Source organism: Colletotrichum paranaense (assembly GCF_030867605.1).
Source record: "Colletotrichum paranaense strain IMI 384185 chromosome Unknown Scaffold_6.1, whole genome shotgun sequence".
NCBI classification, from domain to species: domain Eukaryota; kingdom Fungi; phylum Ascomycota; class Sordariomycetes; order Glomerellales; family Glomerellaceae; genus Colletotrichum; species Colletotrichum paranaense.
The window spans coordinates 1,873,337-1,898,835 of NW_026848964.1; the positions used below are offsets into that span (position 1 = coordinate 1,873,337).

At 53.8% G+C, this 25,499-nt stretch overlaps 9 protein-coding genes across 9 annotated transcripts; 1 reads left to right on the plus strand and 8 right to left on the minus strand.

Annotated features, from left to right (window-relative positions):
- Positions 1–4,124: 4,124 nt before the first annotated feature.
- On the minus strand, positions 4,125–4,337 carry CPAR01_08284 (uncharacterized protein; the record flags this gene model as incomplete). Its single annotated transcript, XM_060492552.1, has 1 exon — positions 4,125–4,337. The coding sequence occupies one exon, from the start codon at positions 4,335–4,337 to the stop codon at positions 4,125–4,127; it is 213 nt and encodes a 70-aa protein (XP_060348922.1).
- Positions 4,338–5,761: 1,424 nt separating this feature from the next.
- Positions 5,762–7,797, minus strand: CPAR01_08285 (F-box domain-containing protein; the record flags this gene model as incomplete). Its single annotated transcript, XM_060492553.1, has 2 exons — positions 5,762–7,337; positions 7,400–7,797. The coding sequence occupies 2 exons, from the start codon at positions 7,795–7,797 to the stop codon at positions 5,762–5,764; spliced, it is 1,974 nt and encodes a 657-aa protein (XP_060348923.1).
- Positions 7,798–9,314: 1,517 nt separating this feature from the next.
- Positions 9,315–11,691, minus strand: CPAR01_08286 (glycogen synthase; the record flags this gene model as incomplete). Its single annotated transcript, XM_060492554.1, has 5 exons — positions 9,315–9,426; positions 9,481–11,036; positions 11,093–11,368; positions 11,422–11,519; positions 11,589–11,691. The coding sequence occupies 5 exons, from the start codon at positions 11,689–11,691 to the stop codon at positions 9,315–9,317; spliced, it is 2,145 nt and encodes a 714-aa protein (XP_060348924.1).
- Positions 11,692–15,982: 4,291 nt separating this feature from the next.
- CPAR01_08287 (uncharacterized protein) lies at positions 15,983–16,159 on the minus strand (the record flags this gene model as incomplete). The annotated part of the gene is made up of 1 exon (XM_060492555.1): positions 15,983–16,159. The coding sequence occupies one exon, from the start codon at positions 16,157–16,159 to the stop codon at positions 15,983–15,985; it is 177 nt and encodes a 58-aa protein (XP_060348925.1).
- Positions 16,160–16,721: 562 nt separating this feature from the next.
- On the minus strand, positions 16,722–17,603 carry CPAR01_08288 (uncharacterized protein; the record flags this gene model as incomplete). Its single annotated transcript, XM_060492556.1, has 2 exons — positions 16,722–17,444; positions 17,490–17,603. The coding sequence occupies 2 exons, from the start codon at positions 17,601–17,603 to the stop codon at positions 16,722–16,724; spliced, it is 837 nt and encodes a 278-aa protein (XP_060348926.1).
- CPAR01_08289 (uncharacterized protein) lies at positions 16,793–20,178 on the plus strand (the record flags this gene model as incomplete). Its single annotated transcript, XM_060492557.1, has 3 exons — positions 16,793–17,967; positions 18,025–19,869; positions 19,926–20,178. The coding sequence occupies 3 exons, from the start codon at positions 16,793–16,795 to the stop codon at positions 20,176–20,178; spliced, it is 3,273 nt and encodes a 1,090-aa protein (XP_060348927.1).
- A 963-nt stretch (positions 20,179–21,141) lies between these two features.
- On the minus strand, positions 21,142–22,710 carry CPAR01_08290 (uncharacterized protein; the record flags this gene model as incomplete). Its single annotated transcript, XM_060492558.1, has 1 exon — positions 21,142–22,710. One exon carries the CDS (start codon positions 22,708–22,710, stop codon positions 21,142–21,144), a length of 1,569 nt encoding a protein of 522 aa, XP_060348928.1.
- A 275-nt stretch (positions 22,711–22,985) lies between these two features.
- On the minus strand, positions 22,986–23,360 carry CPAR01_08291 (uncharacterized protein; the record flags this gene model as incomplete). The annotated part of the gene is made up of 1 exon (XM_060492559.1): positions 22,986–23,360. One exon carries the CDS (start codon positions 23,358–23,360, stop codon positions 22,986–22,988), a length of 375 nt encoding a protein of 124 aa, XP_060348929.1.
- A 1,338-nt stretch (positions 23,361–24,698) lies between these two features.
- CPAR01_08292 (uncharacterized protein) lies at positions 24,699–25,124 on the minus strand (the record flags this gene model as incomplete). Its single annotated transcript, XM_060492560.1, has 3 exons — positions 24,699–24,901; positions 24,972–25,013; positions 25,079–25,124. 3 exons carry the CDS (start codon positions 25,122–25,124, stop codon positions 24,699–24,701), a joined length of 291 nt encoding a protein of 96 aa, XP_060348930.1.
- Between the last annotated feature and the right edge of the window lie 375 nt (positions 25,125–25,499).

A 25,499-nucleotide genomic window follows, 5' to 3' on the forward strand; every position in this document is an offset into this window, starting at 1 on the left:
CGCATGCTGTGTTCAAGTTCCCTGCACCCCCTCCTCAGACCTGTAGGTAAGCCCATCATCGCGGGAGGATGTACGATGCCGCATGGGTGGTTTGTTGTTTTTGGTAGGACGATGAGGTCACACAGTATTGCGCACAATTTAGACATGTACCTGCCTCTTTGCAAAATCCGCTTCCATCAAGTGTTGCATTTCGAAGGGGAGTATGTGGTAGTAGAATCATGGCTTTCGCGTATCGTGCATTGTTGGGCGGGTGACGGAAGTATCGGGTGATAGAAAGGATCCCTGACGAAGGAGATGCGTTTCCCTTGGCGTGGGTGTATTGCCTGGACTGGACCCTGGTGCTCGACCTGAGCATTTTTTTACACGTGGGTTTACAAGCCTGGATTCTGGTTTGCTTCAGAGTAAGGTAGGTAGATGGGTAGGTAGGCACGTTAGGTCAAAGGTGGAGGTGAAGGTGAGGTTGTGTCAAGTGAACTGAGCGTTCAGCTCGGTGTGGGAAAAAGGCCAGCACCAACGCGGCCCGTTCCTGATGAATGTCTCATCACCACAGCATTGTATAAGAAAAGATGGGCAAAGAGGAAGAAAGAAGAAACCACGAGTCAAACGAGAGACTTCGGGGAATTGAGCGGCGGCTTGTTCTTTAATTTCAAACGCGCTAGTGGCGAGGCGAGCCCTTCGCCCTGCGGCTGCAAAGAACGTTGGGTTTGGGTTGTTTTAATGGAGACTTTACCTGTGGGAGTACAAGACTTTGATATTGTACGAGATGGTTTCTTTGTCGATTTGGTCTGGGGCTCGGTGGACGCGTTCGAGGTGACAAGCTCGGAGAGCGCGGAGATGGCATGTGTGTAGTTGCTTATTCCTGACGAACACTAGCTAGAGACATTCGGACGGAACATGGAAGAAAGGGGAAGAAATAGCGTATTTTAAAATGGTAACTGAGGATTGGGAGATATTGGTTGGCTTTTGTTAGAGACGGCTGGGGATGTATGTTTGATACGTCTCGACACTGTAGCCAGACCAGATATTAGACGCCTGTTAGATGCCTCGGACATACGAAGTTTGATTCTCAACCGGTATGAAGGTGGCACGCCGACAACTCCATCATGACTTCAAGGTGTTCTAAAGCTGGAATTAACTCGAAAAGGTCATTGTATCCTGCTTTGAAGGAATGAAGTGCAGGGGGCCTGACCCATGGCTTAGATTTAACGTACTCATATGCGGCCAAAGGTGGAAGCCTTATTCATACTAGCAACGCAATCGAGCAATCCTATAATTCTCAAGACATTGATACAGGCTTTTGTGGAGTTTTCTGAGAATCCAAGGCTCGCGAATGAGTATTCCCGAGCGGACTGCGGATTTCATCTTCCGTTATTCTAGTCTCGCTCCCAACCAGAATCCCAGCGCGAAAGCTGCCCCGGCCCAGTGGGAACCATTTCAAACGGACAAACTGGGCGACGTCCATTCGATAGTCAGGTATGCATCCCAGATATTGGCGTGGAGAAGGACTTTGTGATCTATCACGCCAAATAGAAGATAAGGAGAGACGCAGAAGTGTAGCATCCTCAGAGCCGCAATCCAGAGGAGTCTGTTTGGCAGTGAAAGAACCGTGCCTCCGTAGACGCCTCACCAAGTGCTGAGCTTCTTCCGCACCACAAGAAATCAGCCATGGGTGTCATGGTAGGATGGTTCTGCTGGTCAGTCTTCGTAGGAGATGGGGTGTGTAGTTGTGTACAGGCCCGTATCACGCAGTCCTAGAGACCATGGGAGGATATTCCATCGCACGCTGCAGAAGCTTACTACAACGAAGGCACATCTTATCGTCAGTGATGCTTGACAATGTATGGGAACCGAGCATGTTAGTATGCTGGCGGGTCGTATACGGGTGGAGCATGTGCCGACAGTTGCCGATAGGTATAAAACGCGAAGGAAAATATACACTGATGAGATTTAGGTACGCGTGTAAAAATCGAATTATCTGATCTGCTCGCTATGATGGTCCCTTAAGTCGACACCCGAATCGTCAAAGGAGATGGCAGTACCTCGGAAGCCGTCATCGGATACGCTAGAAGTTATCGTGGTCTTCTTGAACACCTTCTTCACGTACTCGGCACCGGGCGGTACCTGTTTGGATTCCTTGGATATAAGGTACAGTATACGTGTTGAATGACGACGGGCAGCTGGACGGGACTGCTTACTTTGAACAAGCCACAGTCGACACTGACATTCTCTCTGAAAATCCCTCGGTATCCCCCTTCCATATAGAGCAAGTCACCGTCACGCCGTCCCGTCTTCAATCGCGATCAACGCAAGACCAGACGGCGACTGGATATGGATGCTGCACCCCGCGGTGTACAAGGTCACTGGCGCAATATACGCATGGATAAACAGAATTCCTGTGCAGGTCGTCAAGCCTCTTCTTGGGCTTCTGAAAGCGCACGATACATACTACCGGTGAGGTGACGTTACTATATGGCACTGCTTGTTTTACCCTGCAGAATCTCAAACATGTCACCATAGAACTAGCAGAGCTCGAGTTTCCCACCGACGTTCGCAATATGGTCTGGAACAAGGCGGCTACAAGTCATGTTGCACGCTGAAGGGAGCCGCTGGTCTATGTCACCGACCGTCCAGATACGCCTTAGCCTGCACCTTTCTTTCATCGTAGACTGGTGTTAGTTTTATTGCCCAGCATAAAGTTATCACCAGTCCATTCAAATCAGGAGAGGCTTCGCTGCATTGGTTGCGTGAAACGCGAGTCCCGGCCTTGCCTCTGATCGCCTTCTGTCCACTGGCGAGAATAAGGGGCAATATGGTGTAATCTAGGTCAACAACGCCGGTATGGTGGTGCAGTCGATTCACTAATTCTATGATTCTGTATCGTTGAGGAAGAGATTGACATGCTTCCGCCTCAAAGTAAAGTCTGCAGGGGCTACTTCTTGTATATCTCACCCGTCAAGACGGCGTTATCAGGCCTCTAAAGTCTAGAAAAGAAAGCGTCGCTACCAAGGCCATGACCAATCTCTCTGCGCGGCGATGTACTCGTGATCCAGCGCGGCGATGTTACTTTTCCCAACAGGAGAGCCCACTCGTCAGATCTTCTAATGATGATGGCTTGGATGACTGTGATGATGGATGTCTCCCACAACTAGTCTCATCATGCCATATTCATGGGCTGAGCAATCTAGCTCCTCTTATTGGACTTTTGCCAACGGAATTTCTTAGAAATTCTTTTGCTTTGCCGTGTTTTTGAGGAGGTCAGCTTCAGATTGCCCAAAGCTGCTACCTATCTTTCAGAGCGTACACCTTATTGAATAAGTCATATCACGGAAGTCTCCTAAAGGGCGCGGTGACGCTGAGAAATAGAGTACCGCATGTCCGTAATCGACTCCAGTATCGACCGAAAAAGATATCTCTGATCGCGGCTACGAAACCATCGTGCTTGATACAAAACTGGGCCAAAGCAGGATCGCCCGTTCCGGACTGCTGGGGGAATTCTTCACCCCGATCCAGGCCTGAATTGACTCTTTAAATGCGTACCATTGGATCATAGACAGCTCTCGTGCTCAGCCCTTGCCAACGGACCAAAATTCACTGCTGAGAGGGAGGAGATTATTGCGATACGTCGCACACTGTGCCACTTATGATGGGCAGAAGCAAGTGACGGCGAGAGGACCCCGTAGCGCCACGAGAGAGAGTCTCTCCAGCATAAAGTCCGGAGAAGTGAGACGCAGAGGTGGACCGCATTCACACGAGCATACTAATGAACCTCTCGACTTGTGATCCGTCAGTGGTCATGGATATATATCTTTCAAGAATAGCTGCAGTACACCAGGAGGCGCATTTAATTGCGAGTTAATCCAATACAACCCATGCCTAGTCTTTCAGCAAATACAGAGATCTGTCTCTTTCGAAGAGACATTGCGATGTTCCGACACTGATATCTTTTGAGCGTCAATGAGGAAGTGTATGGACAACGGCCCAGGACGTAACTGAAGCGTCAGCAATCAAAGTTATTGATGTGGAGTTAGATAATGTACATATATACCAGTAGTATCGCAGCTGGTAATCAGTAACTAATAGTTCTCTTTGGGAGGGGATTTGGAAGAAAAGAACTGCCTGGCTGCTTAGACCCAGCGTTGGCCTTCTCCTATAGTCTTGGCTCTGACGCAAGTTAAAAGGCTTCGTGAAGCCTGCCTGCCTAAGTGTATACGAGAGGACAGCAGCAGTATCGTGCTCGTATTCGATGGTTGGATCGTAGTTAAGATCCAAGCCCAACAGAGTCCAGCCAAGACTTCATGAACGTAACGACGACGACCTTGCATTACACCAACCTCCATCACAGGACCCTCGATGACGCTTTCATATTCCAGAAGAAATACAAAAAGAGTGCTGCCAAGCGCGTACAGACAGTAGTAGGGGGCCGCTGAGTCTGATTCTCTACCTATCGAGTTCCTGTTTGCCACAGCTGCGCGTTTAGCATAGGTGACTTTTGGCGAACCTGCAAGGAGGGAAAGGCATGGCCGAAACAGTTTCGATGGGCGATATCACTCTCGCCTCTGGTCGTCACATGTGCTTAACCAGGTCCGGAAAGGACACTTTTATACCAGCGGAGAGTCATATTGATGATTTCATTCAATGCAGAGTACTTACCAGAAGGATGAAGACGCTACTGATTGGCTATATTGAGATCGATACTGTGACAGAGCGCAAGTAGAGAGACGTCTATGTGGCCTTTCCAGGGGGTTTACTCAATGGCCACAACTTCCAGCTAGGAACTTCTCAAGATCCTCCAGCTTAACGTTGATAACAAGAACATTGTTTCAAACAGACTCTGTCAAAGTATATGGGACATCTACCATTCCAGACCACGAGAAAGATCATTTACCAAGAGTACAATTCTAGCTCTCCCATTCACAAAAAGAAAAGCCCAGTTTTGCCAGGACCTTCTGACCAAACAGTCTAAACACTCTCCCTCCCTCTACCTTATCCAGTCCAGAGGCAATGGGACTCTTACAAAAAAGAAAGGATGCCCGCCGTATACCTATCTTGATCGAGCGAAGAAGTGTAGGAAAGCAAAGTTGAATAGGGTTCTCGATACACATCTTGCGAAGCGTATGGTCTTCCTTCGCCATGACCATCTTAGGGCAACATGGGAAACAGCTTTGATACCGCCGATGAGCGGTCCCGTACCGTCCGCCTACTTGAACAGAGAAAGATCGCAACTCAGGATCTCCAGCATGGCCTCGGAGAGACGCATACTCATCCTAGGACATTATCACTCCCAGTGCCTCGAGTACATCATCAACAATCTCACTCAGCACCTGATCAACATCACGAAGCATCGGCTAAACACAAACATGACGGAAAATAAAAGTATTTTGAAATTCCACCCCCATCTACTCCGTAAGCAAACCATCTGGGTATTGTCTCGTCACAAACGGATTGTGACGCAAAGCATCCTAACTATCCCGAATTTCCATCTCGCAAAACAAGAAAACGAGGGGGGAAAAAAGAAAGAAGAAAAGGACAAATTCTTTTTTTGGTCGGAAGCCTGGGGAGAACCCTCTCTATCGGCATCTCCCTCTCTCCGTAGCAATCCCAGATCCCAAATCCCTGTCCAAACCTCCCGTCATTAACACGTCTCTCTGTACTTTGTTCATTTTAGGTCTGCCATCGCGTCCTGCCCTCTCCTGAGGGGAACATTCCGTCGGTGAATGTGTCATCCACCGCACTGCCATTTCTGGTCATCCGCCACCATAAATCACCGCCAGAGATCATTCGACTTCTTCTCATTATTCGCCGTGCTGGGCCTCGGCCACAGATCCTCGTCACTTCCCCTGCTGCCACCGGTGCTCTGGCTCGGGATGGCCATGAACATACCCGCGCCGTTGCCCACCATGACACTCTTCCTCGCCGCCGCCGTGTTCCAGCCTGATCCCGCGATATCGGCTCCAAGACCGTAGGAACTAATTGGCCGGTCGCCGTGAATGCTCATGCTTCCTCGATGGCGAGATCCGCCACCTAGTGCTGCCGTAGGCTGAAGCATCACTGACGACCAGTCCAGAGCATCGTCCGCCTTGCAGTAGATTGTGAGAGGGTGTGAGAGTGGACCGGTACCGGCAAAAGGATTCGTTGAGCTGAAGCGCTGCGAGGCGCGCACTTGAGAAGCCCCCGCGAAAGGTCGAGGGATCGCCATGCCGGCGCTGCTAGGCGGCGCGAGACCGCCGCGACCACCGCTGCCGGGGCCCAGACCGGACATTGGCCGGTTGGCTCCGGGCGTGTGCGAAGATTTTGGACGAGCGTTGGCGCCGTAGGAGGAAAACGCCGCGGCGGGACGGGGCAGACCCTCGAGCTCGTCTTGGAAGAACTCGTCCAGCACGTAGACTGACCGCAAGTTGGGCATGCCGTTGCCTCTGAGCGATGCGGCCAAATAAGTGTAGTAACTAGCTGTGACGCTGGAGTAAGGGCCCGCAGACTTGGAAGCCGTGATTTCGAAACGTAGCGACTCGAGAGAGACCGACGCGAGCCTACGCGTCCGGGGTCCGCTCTTGAAAGCGTCGCTTACTGAGGCCTCGATGGCCAGGGTCTGCAGGTTTGTGCCCGCAGACAAGATGTCAGCGAGTGTCGCCGGGTGAACGCCCGTCTTGAGGAGGGACAAGACGAGCAGGTGGTTGCGGGTATCAGCCCGGCTCAGGTAGTCCACCAAACCTTGGGCGGTGACGGCTGGAGTATTGCTTAGGACCAGCTCCTCGAGGGGCGGGAACGGAGGCAATTCTTCACTGCGGGCAAAGATATCGTCCGAGAAGGCTTGCGACTCCATGACCTTTAGCGCGCGGAGCTTCCGCAGGTTGGCCAGAGCATGCCGCAGCACGATGGGATCCATGTTGATCTTGATCAGCTCCAGGACCTCGAGATTCTGCCAGATACCGCCGTGCGCTAGCTTGGACAAGCTGTTCTCAGCGCCTGCGCGGTACGTCATCTTGCGGAGGTCTCGGCATCTAGCCTCAACCTCGAGCCTCAACGTGGCGTAGCCATGCTCATCGGCGAAGAGGCCCTCGGGTAGGTCCACGTAGACGATGTTGGGGAGAACGTGGATAATGCGAGCAAGGTCGGCTGTGGCGGCTTCGCGGAGCATATAGGGGACCTTGAAGTATCGGACTCTTGAGCCAAAGCGTGTAGGATCCTCGCGCAAGGTTCTGCAGAGCAGCTTCAGACGGGCGGTGGGGGTATCTTCGGGATCGGCGTTGCGCTTGAAGAAGGTCTTGCGCTTGCGCTGCTCTGACAGGTAGATCTCGCGGGGGCAATAGTGGACGGCGTCGATTCGGATGCTGTGGTACCTAGAACGAAAGATGGTCAGCACGGCTTTTGCTACAAGGGGAAACAAAAGAAGAGAACATACAGCAGGGCATTGGCCGCTTGGTTCCATTTCCAGCAGACGCGCGCGCAGTGGGCGAGGTCTCTTAGGTCGCATAGCATGCATGCGTCAAAGATGGCGCTCGTCTCGCACGTCTCGTAGGTCTCATCTTGGGTGTGGGGGCACACGAATGAGAATATTCGCGGGAGGATTTCCTTTGGCAGGCTCTGGAAAAGGGCGGCGGATGCTCGCGTGGGGATGTGAGCGCCGGGCGGGGAGGCGACGTTGCGGAAGTTCTGCTGGACCTGGGAAGAGTACTTTGACAGCTGGGAGTCTGTGAATTCGTGGGACTTTGACTGCTGGTGACCCTTTTGCTGCTTCTTCTTGTCCTTATCCCTGCGAAAGAACCCCATCTTCTGTAGAGGCCGAACGGCGAGCTGCATGCCAGAAGAACAGAGTCGGGGAGAGGGGGAGGAAGGAAAAAGGACTTGTCCAAGGTGGTATCAGGGGAATAATATATTAAGGTCGACGGGTCCCGGCGTCGCACTGGCCGATGGGAAGCGGCGTCTGGGTGTGGGTAGGGGGCGGGAGCGTGAGGCTTCTGCAGGTCCAACGCTACGGCGAGCCAAAGTTTGAACGGTGCGAGTGGAGGATTGATTTAGTTAGAATGGCACACGATGGGCGTAGGTAGGTGTTTGTCTGTTGGAGGTGGCCGGCCGCCCTTTGTCAATGTCGCGCTGTCTTGTTCGCTCTCTCGCGCCCAACGACGTATCCGCAAGGTACGAGGGGTCCGGCTATGATTATCTTAATAGAAGTACCTTACGCAGTAGGCAGGAGCATTCGGTAAGGTGGGAGAAGGGCAGCCCTTTCTGCTTTTGGAGAAGTTGCTAACGGTTATGTCTAGGATGGCCTGCCGAGTCAAATCCTCCCAAAGGTCATCCAATACATTGCGTCCCTTCTCTCGTTAAACTTCAGATGAAATTTCCGCAAACGTGACAGGTTGACAACGGCTGAACTTTTCTTTATTTTTATCCTCTGCCCTCCCCCCACTTGAACACCGAGTATATGATAAGTGAGAAAGAAACACAGCGAGCAACACATCCAACGACCGTCTAACAAAGACACATCCTCGTTGCGCAACAAAGAGATGCGCCCGCGGGAACCGGCGTCCAGGGGATGTCTTTAGTGGCTCCTTGATGCGTGCTAACGACTAAGAGTGCCCTCCTCGTGCGGCGTGCCTTCAGCGTCTTTTCTCCCCACCCACAGGCGCCCTACATGCGCTAGGGACCCCTGAGTCGACAAACCGCTGGTGTGGGGGAGGAGGACCGCGCCGTCTCTGATTGGCTACTGCTGCCGTCAGCTCAGGGGGTCCGCAATCCCCCCCCTGATCTCTCTACTGCGTAGCCAACACCGAGCACGCATCGATTCACTGATCATCATCGTAACCCTTGGTGCCCAGCCGATCCTCACGTCTCGAAACGAAACAATTTGGCACCACCGGCACCTATGAAATATCGTACGGATCATACTCGATGCATTGCGCCTCCCGCCAGCCGCGGCTGCCACCCCGTTTTCATCTTTTCATGTCCAATCGATCCTGATGCACCAAACCAAGAAAATGCCTGATAGACAACACATAATGTCCGAGAACCAATCTAATGCTCAAAATATGCTACTCTGCTCGTACATATCCATACTCGACCCCAATGCCAGCCCGTCATCCTCTCAGTCTTATTCTTGTTGCCGTGCTCCCACCCTTTCTTCCTCATTTCCATTACATCCGTCCATATCCCTATATAAAATCGTGAATCGCGACTCGTCGTCCACCAAACACACATACTGCAAAGTCCGTGCAGGAACAACCAGTAGGCATTCGACAGCATTTTGTACATTTCCCATCCACTTTCGTTGCTCGTCTGTTAGGCGTGCTTCGTGACTTCTTGGCAATGCGTTTCATGCTTTAGTTGCCATTACCGTTGAGCTGAACTCCATCGAGAGGGCTAGCCGGTCCCGACGGGCGCTTGGCGCGCAGAGTAAGCGGGAACGGGTATTCATCGGGGTCTTCCTCCTCACTGCGAATTCGGGTTAGCTATGTCGAGTCACATCATCAGCAATCGTCAACTTACGGCAACTTCCAGGCGACATAGTCCTCCGTGTTCAAGCCCTCCCTGCCTTCTTGCAGACTGGCGAAATCGCCAGGCGTCATCATGCCCGTGCGGTCGCGAGGAGATCCAGGGACCGAGAAGGGTCGCGAAATCTTCTGCTCGACGCCGGGGATGAAGTCTTCCTCCTCCTCTCCGTTGAAAGAGCCTGGGTAAGCCCGTCTCAGTGCCAGCTGGCGAGCCTTGACGTACTCCATGCCCATTCTCTTCCAGTCCAGCAAATCGCTCAAGCGCTCCGTACGGTTACGCTGGTTGATGCGTTGACGACGGCTCTTTTGGCAAAAGTCAAACATGTGGTTGGTGAGCTGGTTGACCGAGTCGTCAACGCCCTTGGTCCGGCGGTCCACAATGTAGATACCGTAGTCGCTCGAGTTCTCAATCAACTCCTCCATGTAGCACCCAAAGCCGGACAGGTTGGTCGTGATGCTAGGAACACCCATGACTGTGCACTCGGCCGGGGTGTATCCCCAAGGCTCGTAATACGAAGCAAAGATACCCATGTGCGTGCCGCGCACGAACTCGTCGTAGTCCAGGGGCAGGACAGGGTTGGCCGAGTTCAAGAATTCGGGATGGAAGACAATCTTGACACGGTCGGTGGGGTGGTTGAAGAGCTGGACACGTCTGATCTGGTTCAGCACGGGATCCTCGCTGTCGTTGAGCATGTTGTGGGTAACAATGGGGGGCAGGCCGTGGCGCTTCATCGCGAACAGCCGCCTACGGATGAGAACACGATCTTGCGCGCTGATGAGCTCCTTGTCATCGGGCATAGGGTCACCGTCGTGCCACTTGAGGGAGCGCTCAAAGATGCGACGACCAATGCCCTTTTCAATGACATCGACAGTGTCGCGCAGCGACTTGATGACGGCCTGTCCCTTGAGTGCCTCGACGGTGAGCGAAGTGGTCTGCGCTGGCATGATAACAAAGGCAACGACAGTAATCTTGCTGCCGGCGCTCTTGAGGCGGTGGTTCAGGCGGGCCAGGGACTCGATGAACATATCGACACCTTTGTTTCTGAATTCGTAACGGCCAGCGGTGAAGAAATACAACGTGTTCTCGGGGTCGAAGTCGTAGTGGCCGTAGAAGTGGCCGCGGACGAAGTCGTGAATCTTTTCCTTGGCTTGTTGATGCAGGTTCTGGAACTCGTGCATGGCGGAGAACTTGGTAACATTGAGACCGTTGGGAAGCACACCGTCGGGTTTCCTCTTGAGCAAGTGCTCGCTCTCGTAGGCGGTGATGTGTGAAACAGTGGTGAAGACATCGCAGGAGTGGGCGGCAGCGCGCTCGATGCAGTATCTGTGGTAGATACCACGCTTTCCGGCCTCGGCGTCAACATCAAACCATTGGAGGTTGTTGTAAAAGTCAACGGATCCAGCACAAAGGTATCTTCCCAAGAGGGTTGCGTGGGTAGTGAAGATTGTCGTCACGTCGATGCGGCGTCTCTTGGTGAGCGGCAGAGCGACACCGGCGAGCCACTCGTGGAAATGCGCAATGACGGCTCTTTTCTTCTCATGGCACACAAACTGCAGAAAGCATGGTGGTCAGCTTTGTCCCTTGGGGGAAAGTGCATTGTCCTTACCTCTCCCAAGAACCAGGCGACGACGTATCCAAAAACAACAGCCTCGTTTGTCTCGTCGTCGCTGGGCGGCGAAGGGATGCTGGCCACGTTCCACAGGTCGGCCTTCCATTCATCCATGAAGTGGTAAGCTGTCTTTGTGTCGAAGAGCAGGACTCGTGGAGCGCCATCGATAAGCCAGCGGCCGTAGAGGATGCCAATTCCACGGTCTCTCATGGACTGAATCGTAGCAGCAAGCTCGGGATTCGTGGGCTCCAACTCTTCCACCTCGACTGCGGCCTGTTGTTTGGTAAGCAGACTGTAGACGATGCAGCTCGCGGTTCCAGACTTACCGAGTTGTGGTTCAAGGGCCCGATGAGAGTGTAGCGATCGCCATACTCGGCCGTGGTCACGGGAGCTTTGGACTTGAGGACTGAGTAGATACCACCGACTACACAGGATGGGTCAGCCCACTGCGGAGACTACGGTCCAAGGGGGGGTTGGATCATGGGGACTGTACCTCGATGGGCAACTTCGGTTGCGATTTCGAATAGCAGATGGTTCTTCACATCGCGGGCAGGGCGGTCGTTGTTGTCCCGCTGACCTTGGGGGAAGTCGGACATGGTGACTGAAGGGCAATCTGGAAGTGCTGAACCGGGGGAAGAGTCAGTTAGTGGGAGAGACAAACAGCTTCGAAATGAGGGTTGGGCGCGGGAACGAAGGTAGAAAAGGAGCCTGGGAAGTTTGCATCGTGGCCCCAAACTAAATGGGAGCTTGGATGACGCAAATATGTAGAAAGCACTCACCCGTAACCAAGGCGACGCGGTGGAAATGTGAAAACGTCGGAACTTGGAGAAGCTCCCGAGATGGCTTGGGTCGGAAGACAAGGCTTTGATTTCCAGACAATGGGAGGTGTGGAAGGTCTTGGGAAAGCTGGACAGGAACGGCGACGGCAGATAAAGAAAGAGTTCAAGAGCTCTTTTGACGTGGAGGAGGAGAGAAGTTGTCTGCGGGGAAGAAAGGTTTTAGCTACGAAGGTCCTTGGGCCTTGGGAAAAGAAGCGAGCGAGAGCGCGTGGGCAAGGCCTGGTCTGATGTGTGGTGGTGTGGTTGCGTGGTTGGACAATGCAGCAGCAGGTCCCCCATCCAGTGGCCAGCCCAGCTTTTTCCTGTTCGCGCTAACGACAGCTGAGGCGATACCTTGATAATGTGTTGACAGCCCGCCAACCCCAATGTATCAATATTTTTTTTCGCGGAAGCTACCTGAAGGTATCTTGGCTGATCTTGACTATGCCTAATGGATACGAACTGGCGTCGACATGTAGAGACTTTTCTGGCCAGAAGCAAGACAGTAGCAGAAGTGGAAAAGCCAAGGGACAGAGGGCAGCACGGCAAGGTACTTCCCTCCACGCCTGACTTCCACCATGGGGATGGGAATGGTTTGTCAACTGGAAACTGGAGAGTGCGGGTGAGGCGAGGTGCGATGGGCGCGTTCAGCGTGGAGGAAGCACTGATAGAGTGGGACAACAATAGCGGATATTACAGGGCCCCTGGACCTGTCCGAAGCTACCACTAGCGGGAATCCACTCTGCAGTTTTGGGCGGGTTTGGTCGCGGAATACCAGGCCGGTACAAGTCCAGACCGCGACCTCGCTCAACAAATTCTTTTCCCATATTGCGCCGGGTGTGCAACTGAGTGTATTTTTTTCGTCTTCTCCAACTGTCATGTCCCCCCCTCTGAACGCTGTTATTCTCTCACTCCAAGTCTTCCTACGGACTCGCCGTCGCTGACTTTCGCCTTGCCTTCCCGAATGCAACTCTTCCTGCATCCTAATGATTCCGATATTCAACGTGCATTATCCCGCTTCCGTTATAGGATAAGCGCCCAACTCCTTGATTGCCCAGAGAAATCGCAGCGGAGGGCCCTGTTGCATCCACCTTTGCCTCTTGTATCGGAATTGCCATCATGATCCAACATTGAAAAGAGCGCAGCTTGTGCTGGGCAGAAAGTGTCTGCAGATGTACCTCTGGCGTACTTGCAGGGGTTGGCTACGCGTGGAATGGCGGCCTGGGAACGCCAGGCTTCACGCAATTTTGATGGAAGTGGGGACCTCTCGTGAGCTTTCTCCGGCCCAGCTTAGTCAGAATGACGACAAACTTTGCGGGGTTGCCCATCCCCAGACTCTCCCCCATCTGCAACTTTTGGCAGCTCTTGTCCCAGTGACGAAAGATAAAGCGAAAAAAGGAACGCCCATCCCGGGGCCGGCCAATCAGTCCATCAACCTAAAGCTTGCAGACACACGCAAAGATCCTGCTTCGGTTTTGATGCCGACGATGGGAAATCGTTAGCCCAGATATGCCAAATCTAGCAGAGTACTTACGCAGTAGAGAAGAAAAAACCCCAAGTGGTGTCTCAATTCCTGGCGAAAAAAAGTTTTGACCTTGGATTATTTTGCCACATTTCTACTCTCATTTCTCCCATTGGCCTTCGAGACATCAACATTCAAGACACCGCGGGTAAATGACGGGCGACGCAGCCCAAGACTCCCATCTGGGCCACATCCATCTGGAAATGTATCCGGACGCACCCGCGATGGCGATCCGTTACATCACTTGAAATGTTTGATTCTACCACCTGCCAGACTCCGGTGGTTGACTAGGCGCCGGGCTTTCGCATTCCTAACTACTAGTCAGCTCGACAGGTCATACAAAACGTGATAGCTAGGTGCAATAGACTGTCAAGAGTTTGGAGTCGTCTTGACAAAGACAGGGACCTCAGAATATCTCACGGATGGTGGATCTCTCTCCACCTTCATGACTAGAGATCTTGATCATCCAAGTACGCTGTGGCAGAGGCTCTGCTCACCTCCCCCAGAATCAGATCCAGTCTCCCGCATTAGGACGTTCGGTCCGAATTCCCACACACTCCTCGTTGCTTTCCAGCTAGACGCAGTTCGCAGAACGCATCGTCAGATCCTAGTGCACGATCCCATCTACCACTTTTCCAACGGTCGTTCAGAGATCTATCCCACCCACTTAGACTCCGCCAAGTATGCATTGCTGCTACGAGGCTAAGATATCTTAAGATCAAAGACGCGGACCACGACGCCTGCATCTCCGACAACTTGATAATCTTTCTGCAAAAGTTTGAGAATGCAGAACAGACAATTAGAAACGTAATAACTTTTGTCATACTCGAATTGATAGAGCCAAAAATCTTTGATTACTCTTGCGACCCCCAATGTTGTTGGTATACTCTGTCTCACCCGTTCGGGACTTGGAAATCGTCCTGTATCTAGGGATGAAGCTGGCAAGTGTTGGTACGACAACGGACCGAAGCTTCAACAACCTTCGTCCCAAACTTGGGTCGAACCTTGCTCGCCTTACCGTCTGAGCTGATATAATGGTCGAGACTGTAGCTCAAGAGGGCAGTGTAACTACCAAAGGCATAGTGCAGGATTCCCGACATTCCTCTCTGTTGTTGATAACACTGCCAACAAGTCCAACTGCCACAGTCACATAGTCTCTCTGATGGCCCTAGCTCTCGGGGATCTGACCCGGGGCCACATTCCGTGGGCCCCGTTGAGCCGCAGGTGGGAAATGAGAGACGGTTTGGAATTCCGAGGTGAGCCTTGACGCCTAACTAGCATTCGAGCTCCTTTTCCAAGCTGTTCTAGGCCAGATTGGCAGGTTCTAAAAATGAGGCATAGAAAGAGACGGCTATACGTGGTTCGTTCCTTGGACAAATAATCTCATTATGAGATAGGTGGTAGCTTAATTTAATTACCCATACGAATCTTCTTTTGCTTTGCCCATTTCGAACTCGCCCAATAATCAATAGGGATACATGCATTCTTGGTGGTATCTCCTGCCTACATAGGATGCTAGGAGATGTATTGGCAATGGGAGAACAGCTACGATTGAATTCTTCGACACTGATCAACTATTTTGGGCGGAACGTTGCGACCAAAGAAGAACGAAAGGGATGCCATCGTCAACTAGGAGCTGTAAGGTCAGGCTGCACATAACGAGGTCGGTAGCAGAGGCAGGTATGCACTAAGCGAGTGACACCCGCCCGCCTAAGCCGAACGCAGCCATCACGTGACTGTAAGCGCGCTGTCAAGGTTTTCCCGCTCGGCCCACGACAGACATTCCGTCAACCACATGCAACTTGAATCATCACGACTAACCAACCCTAGCCAACCCGCAACGACGCACGAAGGTGCATGTTGGATCACAAAGGACTGCGCGCCATGTCCTGAAATCGCTGCGACGGACTTTTTGACAATGGGAGGACTCTGCACCTACGGGTGCCTGGGATTACGGGCTGACGGAATGGCGGTATCTGACGCTTGGTGCAGTCAATAGTTGGCCACAGCTCTTGATCGTGGAGGATAAAGCAGGATCTGCCATCATTCAGTCGCGGCTATGGCTATGCCACTGCTGCCATTTTGCCATTTGTGGGACCCTTGCTCCCTTACAGCGACGACGGAGAGGGAGCAACCCTCGCTATACCCCAAGATGCGCCCGATGCGCCCATCTGACGATATCGATGCTCACTGATCGTTACTACGCCATACCGTGGCCATCATGGCTAATCTCGAATTCAAGGACAATCATAGGGGCTGATCAAGGAATGAACCCAACGGCGGAACTCATCTTTGCCTAGAGCAGGCCAATAAGTGCGGCATGGGGTTTCGGTCGTTTGGACGGATGGTTTCGCGAGGCACTGATGCCAAAGACATGCCCAGCCAAAGGGCTCATCATTGAAGCACCCACCGTTACCATGTCGAGAGGCAAGTCCAAGGCTTTTTGCCGAAGTTGCCAAACCAACTCCTCATATGCGACATGTGCGGGTCACGACTGTCCATGCCCCAACGCTGTCGAAGCCTTGATGCTCTTGCCCTCTATCGACATTAAGATCGTGGCAATGTGCTGCCACCGCAGATGCTGCACGCCAGTAGAGGTCGGCATCCAACCCAGCGTCTGGCCCAGTTGCCCGCACGCTTCTGAATGTTGTACTTCAAGACAGGGTTTGCGGGCCTGAGAGTGAGGAGGAGGAACTGGCGGGTATCGGCGCGTAAATCGTACATAGTGACATTGTTGCCTCGACCTCATGCCTTCTTGCAAGGTAACAGGCAGAAGGAGGACAGATAGTTTGCTAGAGGTTTGTGGGATAACACCTCAAACAAAGCCTGGCTCGCGACTGGCAAGGATCAGGCTGGTGCTCAGGCTGGTGCTCAGGCTGGTGCTCAGGCTGGCTGGGTTCCGATTGAATCAGACGAGCCAAAACTACTTTGGGGAAAGAGGTAGAAGGAACGCGGCTGTGGTTCTGCAAGTGCACCACTGTGGGGGACGTTGATCAGATCCACGGACTTTCTGAGCCAGCGATTTTTGGTGGTGGTTATGGCATGCTGCATATGCCATTTGACAGCACGCGCCGATACGCCGACCGCCGACACCGCAAAAACCCGCGGCCATCGAGCGGGATTGCTTGGTGCTTATGGAGGCTCTACACTATGAGCACAGCCTTGCATCTTCCACACTGCGTCGTTGCTCGTTCTTTTTTCTTTTCATCGTCGACGGACTGGTGGTTTGGCGGCACCACATTACTCTACCCCGACAACTGCATATCACGCTTACAAGACGGCGATATCACGTTATCGGGGAAACTTCGGCAGGCAACGTGCTCATACCTAAAAACTCAAATCGTATCGGCTGGAGCGATGGAGTCCTACCACCGCAACCGCCCTCGACATGTCGCCATGAGAGACGACCGCAGATCAGGCGATGAGCGCAGAGACCGAGGCAGAGCTGGTCGAGAAGTGACACGCTCCCGCAGATCTCCTTCGCCTCCACCACGTCGACCTCGAGAATCAGACAGATTGCCAGACAGCAAACCGCGCGAACCCCCTCCCGACAAGTCGCAGCCTTCTGGCCGAAGCCACCATAGAACACGCGAACGTAGCAGAGAGCGACCTCGTCGAGCATCGCCGTCGCCTTCCCGTCGCGACAAGTACAGGGAAGACTCTCGTGATCGATCTCGTGGCAGGGCCACTGGGGAGTCGCGGCGCGAATCCCGAGCCAAGCACCCGCGAGATCGCAGTCGAGGAGCACAGCGAGGTGACGGCGCCGCGTCTCCATCTTCGAAGCGATTAAGGAGTCGAAGTCTTGACAGGAGTGCCACGGAGAGAAAGAAGCCCAGACGAGATAACAGCCCGCGTCGTGATCACCGCGAAGCAGCCCCCGGAGACGCTGGTCGAAGTGCACGAGGCTCGCCACGTCCCTCTCGACGGTCACCCAGTCCCGACCGCCGCGAATACCGGTCAAAGCCCAAGGAAAGAAGTCGGCGAAGGCATCGAAGCAGGACTCGCTCGCCTGAAAGAGAGAAACGAAGAGATCGTCGTGATCGCTCTACGTCACGCCGCCGTGAGCAGTCTCCTGGTCGAAGGAGAGATCGATCTCCGCTGCCGCATCGTCAAAGGTCACCAGCGAGACCTCCCTCCACATCCACAAGAAGTGACCGTCGCCCGGCATCACCGCGACGCAGCTCCAGAGATAGGCAGCGTAGAAGGCTGTCCCAGTCCCGTGCCTCCACTCGATCCCTTAGTAGGGGGTCTGGTAGACGAGGGCAACAAGGCGACGAATCCCGAGTTACTTCCAAGTCTCAACCGTCCTCTGGTGCCAACAGCGTGGAGGTCAGCATGAGTGGCAGAGGGAATCATCGGGGGGGCTTTGTCTCTCAGGGGCCGCCTGCGTTCGCCCACGGCCAACAGTACAGCGACCCACGACAGTTTTCTCAATCCCCGCAACCAACCCCCAATTCATACAACGGATCCCCAAACCAGTCACCATACGGTGCTGGCAGGGGAAACTGGGGTTCTCAATTTTCTCCAACGCAGTATGTCGTACAACATTCGATCAAATTGCCGTCACACTCTTGCTCACTATCTTCTAGTCAATACCCCCCTCAGTATCCGCAGTCCAACTATGGTCCTCCCACCGGACCGTCGGGCGCTTATACACCAAATCCCTCCTACTCGCCACCGCCATCCGCCCCGACAGGACCTATGCACACGAACTATTCTCATCCCAATTATCGAGGCAACTTCCGTGGGGGACTTCGGACCCCACTCGGACCTGGTCGAGGCGGCTACAGAGGCAACAGCTTCAAGAGTGCTAGCACTGCACAATGGACATCCAACACCTCGGGAACCGGCTCTCGGGCCGATGACATCAAGTCCCATCACTCTGCAACGCCTGCTCAGAGTAGCAAGTCCGATGTTGGCGACAATGCAGAGGACGGCGAGAACCCGTTCCGCCCATCCAAGGACATGCAGGTCGAAGATACCACACCGTCTGACAAGGCTCCCGAGAGCAATGCTCAGCGACCCGAAAAGGCTCCCCCTTCTGGGCCGGCTGCCCAGTCGGCCTCATCTTCGTCGTCGAAGTTCAGCTTTGCGTTTAAGGCATCTGCAAAGCCCACTCCGACGGCCCCCAAGCCTGAGATTTCTCAAAAGTTCAACGCTCCTGCAAAGCGGGATACCTCACAGCAGGATGACTCCAAGGATCGGGATCGCGAACGAGATCGTGAACGGGAGCGTGACCGAGACCGAGACCGAGGAAGAGACAGAGATCGCGAACGTGATCGCGACCGCGACCATGGTCGTGATCGAGAACGCGATAGGGCCCGCGAGAAGGACAAGCAGATTGACAAGGACATTCTTCGGAGTGCCCCGACCGAACCGGCGTCGGCGAGGGCCCGCCAGGATCCCAGGCAACCACCTCCGGGGCCCCGACAGGCCACCGCTCCGAGAACACGCAAGATCAAGAAGACGATGAAGCGCCTGAAACCAGGACCGAAACTTCCGGACGATCTCATCAAGTCAGAGTCTGTCTATTTCCGCAAACCCGGTAACGAGTCCGTCGTAGGCTCAGGCACGTACGGCAAGGTTTTCAAGGCTTTGCACGTCTACACGAAAGGACTTGTTGCGCTTAAGCGTATCCGCATGGAGGGTGAGAGAGACGGATTCCCCGTTACGGCGGTCCGCGAGATCAAGCTTCTCCAGTCACTGCGGCATACAAACATTGTCCAGCTCCAGGAGGTCATGGTGGAACGGAACGATTGTTTCATGGTTTTCGAATACCTGTCACACGACCTGACAGGCATCTTGAATCATCCATCCTTCACGCTTGACGCGGCCCAGAAGAAGCACATGACGATGCAACTTTTTGATGGACTCGATTATTTGCACAAGAGAGGCGTTCTTCACCGAGACATCAAAGCTGCCAACATCCTCGTTAGCAGTGACGGCGTTTTGAAGCTGGCAGATTTCGGTCTGGCTCGCTTCTACGCCAAAAGACACCAGTTGGACTACACTAACCGAGTCATCACCATTTGGTATCGCTCGCCAGAATTGCTTCTTGGTGAGACGCAGTACGGCCCCGCTTGCGATGTCTGGAGTGCCGCCTGCGTCATGGTTGAGATCTTTACCCGCCATGCCATCTTCCCAGGTGATGGAAGTGAGATCAACCAGTTGGATAAAATCTACGCCGTGATGGGAACCCCGAACAAGGCAGAGTGGCCAGGCCTGATCGATATGCCGTGGTTCGAACTGCTGCGCCCCGGGTACCGGCGGGCGAACACCTTTCCCCAGAAGTACCAGGACAGGCTGCCCGCATCCGCATACCGACTCTTGGCCGCCATGTTTGCATACGACCCCGCAAAGAGACCGTCGGCCGCCGAGGTACTTGCAGATGAGTACTTTACCACCGAGGACCCGCCTCCGCAACAGGCCGTGGAGTGAGTTTTCCCCTTTCGAGTCGCTTATTGCAATGTAGTGCTAACTGATTTTCTAGGCTTGCTGACTTGGACGGCGACTGGCACGAGTTTGAGTCAAAGGCGCTCCGACGAGAGAACGAGCGGAAAGAAAAGGAAGCGCGTCGGGCGGCGGCATCGGCCAAGGACAGCGGCACCAACAGCAACAGCAGCAACAACAACAAGCCCCGGGACCGTAAGAGGGAACCCGAGGCTCACGACGACCGTGGCGACGCTAAGAGGGTCCACGTGGAGACGAAGCCGGCGGTTGCTGTCGAGCGTCCCAGGGCCTAGAAGACCCGGTGGCGTTGATGAGCTTGATACGGCCAACCAACACCAATTCACCTCTTGTTTATCTTACTCTTCTGCATTGTTTTGCGTTGGCATGGCGTTGGGGGGGCATTTTCATTTGAAAGGATTTCCACGTGTGGGGTTGGACGAAAGGTTGGAAGGTTTGGAGGGGGATGAGGCCTTGCCTGCAAGCTTGGCTTATCATCATCATCATCATCGCGAGACGGCTTGGAGTGAGTTGTCTCCAAAAGCAGCTGTTCCGAGACTTGTGGTAAACCTTTTAGTCGAAGTAGTGTAAGAAAGAAGAATATACCAGGAGACGATGATGATGACGGAACTTTGCCACTGCGACTACTTTGATGGCCATTGTGCTGTTTCCGATCTGTAGCCGTGCTCTCTCTCGCCTACCTTGATGCAAGTAAGGCAACGAAAGTGGAAAATTCTTGAGATAACTGACAATATCACGTCCTGGTTCACACAAGAGCCGAAAGCAGTATCTCAAACGGGTCGAACGCCTTAACATCTCGATTCTCAATCTGAAAAATAGTTTAAACACAGCCACCGTTCCCTCTTTGACCTAGCCCGTTCCCAAAATATCATGCCCTCTCATTCTTGTGTGTGTGTATCGTAAAAGTCGTCAAATCATTTTTCATGTTGTTGTGTGAAGTTGTACTGCTTACAGTTTTGATGAGCCGCAACCCCTATTCTGTTGGGGTCATCGTCTCCGGTCTGTGATTTTTGTGTATAGCCTTCCGCTTTATATGTGGGTATCAGAATCAGGTCTCTTTTTGGTCATTTCTCGCCGTCCTTTTTTTTTTTTTTTCTTTTTTGATACCGAGGCGATCAAGCCCAGTGGCGCCTTGTCATGTCACTTCTTTTGTTCGAAAGTGCTCAGCAGCACGCCTGTCAGCATCGAACCGGGCTTCGCTGCCCATAATGTGCAATGCCATCCGATGCACCGAGGTCTCATGACTGACCTTCGACGCCCTTCCCCTTGATCTTGAACTCCGCCGTTTTGAGCAATTCGCGTAAGCTACCCTCAGCATGGCTTCGCGACACGCCGCCCTGAGCAGACGCTGAGCCAAGTCCCACGACAGGCGGCAATCTCCACGGCACCCATCCAGTCAGTCCGGCCAGAAGACCCGTCGGTGTCTTCGTCTGATCAGACTGGGCTGATGTCTCGTGGTGCTGGGGCCCAGATGTATCGGCTCGATGACTTTCGTCCGATCCTTTGTGGACATGGCGATGCGCCACGCTCTCGTCGACATCCGTCCGAACTTCAAGATGGCTTGTCGACGTCTTTGGCAAAGCCGGCTCGCTGACTAAAGCTGTTGCTGAGCTTCGGGGCGAGGCAGGCTTGTTGGTGGCCACGGACTGTCGCGTGCTCTCCAACATGGCCGTGGCGAATGATGAGGATTTCCTCCTGACTAGTGGCGGCGGCTGGTCTTTCTGATTCTTGCTTGACTGTCCCTCGCCCTCGCTGACCGAAGACGTGGGCGTCGTGCTGCCTGAAGACTTGCGTGCGGCCCTGCCTCGCACCTCGGCGGTGATCTCTGCGGCCGACTTCTTCTTCGACTTGTCCTCCTCGGAAGACCGACTGGAAGACATAATCGTCTCCAAGGTTCCCATGGCTATACTTCTCCTCCTGCCAGTACTCCGTCGCTTCTTATGTCTGCGCTCTTCATCCGATACAACGGCTTCAAGTGTTGGACCAGCACTCTGGCGCTGGCGCCTGGAAGACGATGCGCGGCTTGTGAAAGATGCGCCGGATCCGTGAGGTGCAACATGAACCTCGTACTGGTTACTCAAAGAGTATCGCGATCGGGCACATATCTCGGCAATTCGATCGAGGTCGGCGTTGATGTTATTCTCTCCCTCCTCTGCCTCAATGTTGGCCATCATGCTCTTGAAGCTATAAGCCTCCACCGGCGGGAGCTTGGCTAGGGCATCCTGGCCCTCCAGGCGCTTCTTGGCCATTCCTCTAGCCATACTCAAACCTCCATTCTGAACAGACTTGGTCCCGCCGAATGTGGTGCGAAGAGCTATGATGCGCCGTACAGAAGCTGCGGAGCCGCTCACCACGGACGAGGCGGTTCGTGGGCCGAGACCACCTCCGCTTACACCGTTACTGCGACTGGTACTGGTGGGCCGGCTGTGAGACCCAGAGTATGTCCTTACAATGACGGGCTGAGAGTATGTACTGCTTTGGGCACCGGTAGACTTGGCGTAGCGATGGCGGGAAGGGTAATTGCTGTTTAGCTCGCGCAGGGCAGAAGTACGATGTGCGGCGGTGCTATCGTCGAGGGGAATCGGCTTTCCCTCAGCCGTCGAAGGAACAAGAGATGTCGAGGACGTGTTGGGCTGGAAGAGCGGGGGAAATGCAAATGATATAGAGTCTCGCGAAATTCTCTTGGACGCGAGAGAGGAAGGGAATTGAGTAGCCGCGGGGGCACCTCCGGGACGAGCACCTGGGGGATGATGGCGGGATTGAGATGAACCGGAGTGGTCTTGAGGAGGGGTCTTCCCTGAACCCATCTTCACTGGAGGTCGCGGATTGCGCGACGGGCTAAATATATGTACAACAAGATAGCAGCATGAGCTGCCAGGGTAGTAATTTTGAAGGGTAAGTCGGTGTTGCTATGTCGTGCGGCAGGATGGGGTTTGGGGTGGGAAAAAAAGTCAGATCAGCGGATGCGGAGGCATGGTTAGCTGGTATCGGACGTCGCGCGTGGGAGAGAGAGAGATGTCGAGTGCTGTTCCTGACCGGGATGTGGTTCGCGGGCGAGGAGAGAATATGCAGGTAGGTTGTTTTAGCAGATGTGCGAATCGTTCGTTTTGGAACTGTGTCCTTCCAAATGGGCAATGAGCGGTCTCGGGAGGTGGAGATGGGTTAAGTTGAGACAGGCAGATACGGGCGATTGAGGTGTGTGAGTGTCTACTGTAGTATATTCGAGTAGCGTGACTGCGGCGTGGTGGAGCGAGTTCTGTGAGGAAGCAATCCGGATCGCCTCGAGATGCGCAGACAAGGTTGCAAACTGGATTCCCCGCAGCGATTGCAGATTTCTCTCGAGAAGAGGAGCAGAAAGGTGGAGGAGGAATGAGACAAAAGCGATGGAAAGGGAAATCAGAAAGGGGGGGAAGCAAGAAAAAGAGTATTCTGGCAAATGTTTAGGGTGAAGTTGCATCCGGTTGTAGCGTTGGGTTTTTGGGGCGGGGGAAGAGGCAGGAGGCAGGAGGCAGGAGGCAGGAGAGAGAGAGGCTACTTGCAGTTTAGACCGTGACAATAGGCGCAAAAGAGGTATCCGGAGACACAATATGACAGACAGCCCAGCCAAAAAAGACAGCCCGGCTTTTGGTAGGCCGCTAGAGAAAAGCACTTGAGAGGCTATTACAGGCTAGAGCAACGCGGCACCAGCGAACGAAGCAGGTGCGTGCTGCACGAGTGTCGTGGCTGCCGTTCAAAGGGTGGTCCGACACTGCCCCCCCTGTCGCTACCATTGAGCTCCCGTCAGTGCCGTCCAATGACGGCGAGCTTTACCGTGCCAAACGGCAATACTGTGAGACGGTGGCACGGTCCTCTTCCCCGCCGGTCGCTCTTCCGTTCTTAATTCCCAGTGTCCCACCCTCCGGCACCTCAGCATAGCGAGACGGCGACTGGCCCAAAAATGCCAACTCTACGCCCGGGCCATAGTCAAAAATGACCAGTCACCACCGCTACTGCCAGCGCCAGCTTTCCCCTCATTGGCACTCATGGTCCAATCCTGGCGGCGTATCGATTGTTGAATCAGAATACAGTTGTCAAAGACGGGAGTTTTGAGCAATTCCTTGACGTTGAGTGGATACAGAGAAGCGAATCTAAAAGAATATTCTGGACTTCCTTACGTGTGGCCAGACCATTGTCAACACCACTTTCACGCCAAATGAAGTCGTTTTGCAGACGGATACTCACATTGCAAATTGGCAGTCCCGTCACACTGATGCGCAGGTCGTGGACCCTATAGCGGCCCTCGAGTCTCGACCAGGCTTAATCAATAAGTTCCGCCCATATGGCACTGTCTGCCCAGCCCTGTCGATTCGGCAGCATTGATTCGAGCTTGGAAGCCAAGCGAGACGCATGCAACTACAGTGCTGCTCATTCAACCGTATCCCTCAACATCCTCGAGCTGCGACTTTCCATAGCCCGAGAATCATATTCACAATCACCGGTGGCAAGACCAGGTAGGATGCGCTGGCAATCGAGATCCGGCACCATCATCTGCACGCGCGCCAGGCACGCGCACGCCGTTGGTCAAGTTTCTGATGGTATTATTCTTGTTTATCTTCATACAGTCTGCGTGCTGCCAAAGGACCATTGCCTCCTCATTGTCGCCAGGTGAACGCCCTTCCCAAAGATGATGCTGATGTCGCTCGTCAGGACACCGGCCATACATAGTCGTACCTACTGCCGCGCATGTGCCGCACTACCATTCCGCTGCAGCTACAGTCACCGATAGCCTCCCTAGGTAACCACACAGTTTTGCGATTTAGTGAGTCGGCTGGGCAATCGTGCCGTAACCGTGGCCGCCGCTCTGCACGTTGTCGCTGTAGACACCCGGCGCGCGGCCAGTAATGATACGGCCCTCCCTCGCCTGCTCCTTGCGGTCGTAGTATACGTATTCGAGGTAAAATGCGTGGATGTGACCGGGGATGTATCCCAGGAGCGTCAGGCAGATGTTGACGAGGAGGTCTATGGAACTGGTCAGCGCTATCTCCACTAGCCACCGCCTTGAACGAGACGTGGGCTTTGGACAACTCACCCATGCCACAGCCAGCGACTGCGTAGACACCGACAGGCGGCACTGTAGTATATGTTAGCATTCTCCTAGCTTATCCGTGCAACCATCGTTGCGTTGCCGCGACGTACCCAGAATGGTGATGAGGATGAGAAAGACGGCGGAAATGGCACCCATTTTGTTTGTCTGATGTTTTCCTACTGAAAGTGATAGTCTTCGAGGATGATGCTTGATGCGTCGGTGGGACTGGACGAATGTTCTGATTCAGTTGCGTGCGCTTAAGGGTATCAAGAAGTATCAGTGTGCGTGAAGTTGTTGTTGATTTGGCAAAACAAGTCGACGTCAACCTCAGCCGAGGCGAGGAGAACCTTAAATGCCCCAGCCTGGGTCAGACACAACCTGGCGTGCCTGGCAAGGCGGCGGCGCGGCGAACGGCCAAAAGTTGCCGTGCTCTCACCTGCCTTGTCTTGCTTTGCGAGAGGTAACAGGTTGCGCGTACGCCCTGACGCCTCCCCCTCGACCTACGTAACCTGAGCAGCCAATGTCAATGAG